General features: G+C 31.9%; 1 protein-coding gene across 3 annotated transcripts; it reads right to left on the bottom strand.

Annotated features, from left to right (window-relative positions):
• Window positions 1–279: 279 nt before the first annotated feature.
• On the bottom strand, window positions 280–2,876 carry LOC129315745 (protein translation factor SUI1 homolog 2). Of its 3 annotated transcripts, none has more exons than XM_054959749.1 (5): window positions 2,718–2,876; window positions 1,965–2,047; window positions 1,303–1,508; window positions 1,168–1,221; window positions 280–591 (listed from the first exon to the last, which is right to left on the bottom strand). In XM_054959749.1, exons 2-5 carry the CDS (start codon window positions 1,999–2,001, stop codon window positions 547–549), a joined length of 342 nt encoding a protein of 113 aa, XP_054815724.1. In that variant the 5' UTR covers window positions 2,002–2,047; window positions 2,718–2,876; the 3' UTR covers window positions 280–546. The 3 variants fall into 3 exon arrangements, with proteins under 3 accessions (XP_054815724.1, XP_054815725.1, XP_054815723.1); XM_054959750.1 differs by having other exon boundaries at window positions 2,702–2,726; XM_054959748.1 differs by lacking the exon at window positions 2,718–2,876 and having other exon boundaries at window positions 1,965–2,072.
• Between the last annotated feature and the right edge of the window lie 1,660 nt (window positions 2,877–4,536).

Below are 4,536 nucleotides of genomic sequence, written 5' to 3'. Positions count from 1 at the left end.
AAACCTTGATCGCATAAATTTGTTTAATAGCATGGGAAAAAGTGGTGTCAAGTGATTCAGAAACTGGATGGAACGAGGTAATGAAAATTTATAAATGATTATTTAACAATACCAGCATTTGAAAGTATTAATAACATCATTAAACCAGTTATAGTTGTTCATATTAATCCTCCCTCCTCCCCACTAAATCCCGGAATTTTTCCACCTACTATATCTCAGCTCTCCTTCCACTCATGGGCAGCTTGAGTCAATAGTCACTTTAAATATCAAAAGTCAAAGTGATCTGTGAAAATTCACTTTACTCAGACAAACCGAGCACAGAAGACAATATGGGTGCATTTTATACCTGATTTCTAAATCAGATAATGGAGTCTTAAACAGCTTCGAATCTCGTTATTAAAGCTAACACAATGTCGTATAATATTACATGATCCCATACAACAGATGCCAAAAAGTAAGAAGACAGTAAATATACTTAAAAAAAAAAACAGATTATGCCTAACAAAGTGTAGACAGGTAAGAGTTGGCACTCAAGTTTCCAGCAGCTCAAAAACCATGAATCTTGATCTGCTCCTTCTTTACAATTCCAGCCTGTTCAATTCCAAGTAACCAAAAGTTAGAACAAACTACAACGGAGATAGTTGCATCAACCATCACCTTGACCGTCAGTTGAATGAATGTTTCAGACCCTGTCAGCTCTTAAAAATGTTAAACTACCTTCTGAACATGCGCAGACTACATCAAAATTTAAAATTGAGCTAAGTCAGTTCTGAATCACGTAGCTACAGGTACATCTAATGTTTGACATGGCAAGCCATCCACAATCAGAAGTCGATATTACCAAAAGTCTCCAGATACAAGAAAGAAAGACGCAAAAACTAACAGCAATTGCCATCTGGCCAGCTATATGTTGCAACATCAATGAACTTTTGAAGGATTCTTCTGATTTTATCAAAAAAAAAAACACCCACCTTGCATACCATTCGTATTGCCAGATTGCTCCCAAAACTCAGAAAAATAGTTAATGCAGTATAATCCCAAAAGCACAATAAAGTAATAAAGATTTCTTATCCCAAAGAAAGTCACTCTCTCTCTCTCTCCATTTCCAATATTAAACCAATGAAAACACCACAGCAAGAACTGCATAACCCCCAAGATCATGGTTACCTGAACAAGGAACGTGGATACATTCTTTCGCTGATCACCTTGAAGCTGAATAACCTGCACATATAAAAATATATCATTCAAAGAAACAATATTTGCAACAGATCGTTGTGTAATGGGGAGAATGTCAACACAGACCTGTCCTAATTCTGGGTCCTGGACAACAGTACCATTGCAGCAGAATTCTTTCTTCAGGTCTTTAAGTATCTTGTTATAACTGTATTCTTTCTTCAGTCCCTGGACAGTGGTCAGGCTTTTTCTACCATTCCGCTGCTGTACGCGAATATGCACGTACTCCTTTGTCCCAGCCTCTGAGTCCTCAGCATTTGCATCAGCAAACGGATCTACAAATTGTTGGCACAAATCCAATTCAGTATGAAGCAACTATTTTACATACTGTTGAACCATGGAATGAAATAGAATTGACGTTACGAGAAATTTACATCACTGAGAACTAACAGCTAAAAGCAGAGCCAAACCCTGACCCCAGTGAGAATCAGAGCAACCATATAGAAACTACTCCTTGAACTAAATCATATAGACATATAAAGAGCATGAAAATGAAAAGATAAAACAGCATAATTTTAAAAGAGGACAAAAAATACCAACAGAAAACTTGAGAGAAGTGTATATTAGGGAGTCAAAGAAGGTATGCCAATCACTAAAATCTGAATCTCAACGTTTCCAGTAACCTAACCAACCGTACATATCCAAATCTTTTGTTGAAGGACTTTCTGATTCTTATCATAAAGCACTCCGATTAATCAACAGACTGAAAAATGAGGAAGTTACAAACATACCAAAGGCAGTTGGAATCTGAGCGTCTAGATCCGACATGAAACTTGGCTCTCCAAAATAGAAGGTCCTACCAAACAGCTCGGTCCTGGAACGAGAGCAACGCATGAACTTTGCTACAACGTGAACAAGCTTCGCAAGAATACAATATGAAAAGCCAATTAACATCAAAGCTTTTGCTAGAAATCCTGCCAGCTCTAATAATCATCAACAAAAAGCAAAATATCATCGCTGATAATCCAAAGTATAAATTACCCATGCACGAACTAATCACTACAAAGTAGAAACTTTTCATTTGAACGACAAAGGCAAAACTTCCAAAATAATTTCTTTGCACCATACCTTTCACTCGATTTCATATATTCTCGAGTTTTTATTATTATTATTATTATTATTATTGGCAATCATATTCTCGAGATTAAATATACAAGAACTTAAACGCACGAAGTATCTTGCCACCCTAAGTCTTCAGGTCGCCCCTAAGCCAATGTATTACACCATACAATATGTACAAAAACAATTCGATGTACAGCAAAAAAAAAAAAAAAAACAAGCAACAAATTTGCATCCCCAAGAACTTACGGAGGCAAAATTAATAAAGCGGGGGGATCGAAATTGGTATATAAAAACTTAATCAGATTTTAAGAGAATGTTACAAATTACAGGCAAAAGACCCAAAACCCTAAATCCGATGGGAACAGGATTAGATCTTTAAATTTGGGGGAGGGGGATCAGCTGTAACCTGATCGTAGATTTACCCTTTCGATATTTGAGGTTCTGGTGAATAAATGAAAGCCTGGATAAGATGAGCCGAATCCCCTCTCACAGTATGAGGTCTTGATCTGTGATGTGTTAACTGCTTGGAGGGAGAGTTAAAGAGCGAAAAAGAATTGCCGAGCAAAAATATATAAGCCGGAGTCTACCTTCTCTTCCCTTTTGCTAGCATTCATTAAGCGCCTTTAAAAAAATGTGAAATTTTTTTTTTTTTTGTGAAGTTAAGTATTAAAAAAAATGTAAAGTGTTTTTAATATTTTAAAAAAATAATTAATATTTTTTAAAAATTCATAATAAAGAAATAATTTTATATTTATTTTAAACTAAATTCCCTATTAAATAAAAATAACTATAAAAAATAATATCAATTTAAAAATAAATAATTATTTTATTAAAAATGAGATTTATCATTTGGTTATTGCATATAATCTATTAATATATTTAAAATATCTCCTTTGAAATTATTTTGAAGTAAATTTCATGAATTATATTATATAACTGTCTTCTCTCTTAATTAGAAGTTATTTGAGGTTTATTTTCCAATCAAAACAATTTTTCAAACGTATATAATTAGATTGATCATATTTCATTAATTCATTGTAAACTTTTTATTTTTAATTACTGAACGTGTTCAATATCATTGATTTAAATGTAATTTAAAAGGTGATGCAATCAATAGTATGTAAAACTATCTTCTTATCTCAAGTCCGTGCAATGGGATCCAAGCTAATTAAGAATTAATAGAGAGATGAGAATGGTAAATTGATGACAGTTATAGGGTGATAGAAAATTAAAAATGGAAATTAACATAAAAAAGTCGTTAATCTTCATTTTCACTTATTCATCAGTGCATGACTCTTTTCGTTCTGTTATTATCACTTCTTCACCAATCCATTAATTGTTTTATTATGTTATCGTTTATTAATCCATTTTATTTCATTTCGTTTCAACTATCAAGCGTGGCCATAATGATATGTCATGATAGCTTTATAATTACAACAATTTATTTATTTCAAGGCTTAATCATTCAAAACCCCAAATTTTAGATTAAGAATACACGCCGTCTTCTTTTATTCCGAGCACGGGCATTTGCCATTTGCTCAGCTGAAATTTACTACTCGCTTAGTACTTGATTCCTGAATTCTATCAATTATTTCTCACTCTCTTGATGATTAAAAGCTTATTTGAATTAACATTTGTAAAACTAAATTTTGCATAAACTCTAGTTTATAAATTGAAGTTGGAGTAAAAGTTTAACTATGGTGTGATTTTTTTTTTGGTATAATAAGTATGATGTGATTTATGTTAATTTGAATACTCTTTTATAAAAAAATGTTAATTTAATAAATTAAAACTTGTTTGAATGATTTAATTAAAAAAACAGGTTTGAATGTTTAATACAATGACTAAAAAATGAATTTATGTTATATAGAGTTAATATATTATTTTAAAAAAAATTATGTATAAATACTAAAAAATTTAATTAGACTATTTAAGGAAATAGTGTGTGTGTACATGTATATATGTTTGGGTTTAAAGTTGAAGCACCAATACAAAGCAAAACACTATAATCATAAAAATGTCACATTTCCATATCAAAAATATTTTCAAGTACCACCCATGGTGGAAAGGGAAGGAAAAGATAAATAAATTGTTCAATAAGTTTAAAATATATTAAATGTTATCAACAGCTAGATCCTAGCGCAACCAATGTAAAAGTCTCAAAAGCCAACTTTTAATTTAACTATAATTTTGAAAGAAAAGTCTATTTACTTGCTATTCTCATGTAAACATTTTCCCCTC

Source organism: Prosopis cineraria, unplaced genomic scaffold, assembly GCF_029017545.1.
Source record: "Prosopis cineraria cultivar Desert tree isolate PC_DT_omini unplaced genomic scaffold, ASM2901754v1 PC7, whole genome shotgun sequence".
NCBI classification, from domain to species: Eukaryota; Viridiplantae; Streptophyta; class Magnoliopsida; order Fabales; family Fabaceae; genus Prosopis; species Prosopis cineraria.
The sequence above is the reverse complement of the archived record's forward strand: the minus strand, read 5'-3'. Positions and strand labels throughout refer to the sequence as shown.

Coding starts and splice junctions, on each gene's coding strand:
- LOC129315745 (XM_054959748.1), bottom strand. CDS start 2,067: ATGCGTTGCTCTCGTTCCAGGACCGAGCTGTTTGGTAGGACCTTCTAT. Junction 1,222..1,302: donor AGGACCCAGAATTAGGACAG/GTCTGTGTTGAC, acceptor TTATATGTGCAG/GTTATTCAGCTTCAAGGTGA. Junction 592..1,167: donor TATCCACGTTCCTTGTTCAG/GTAACCATGATC, acceptor GGAATTGAACAG/GCTGGAATTGTAAAGAAGGA.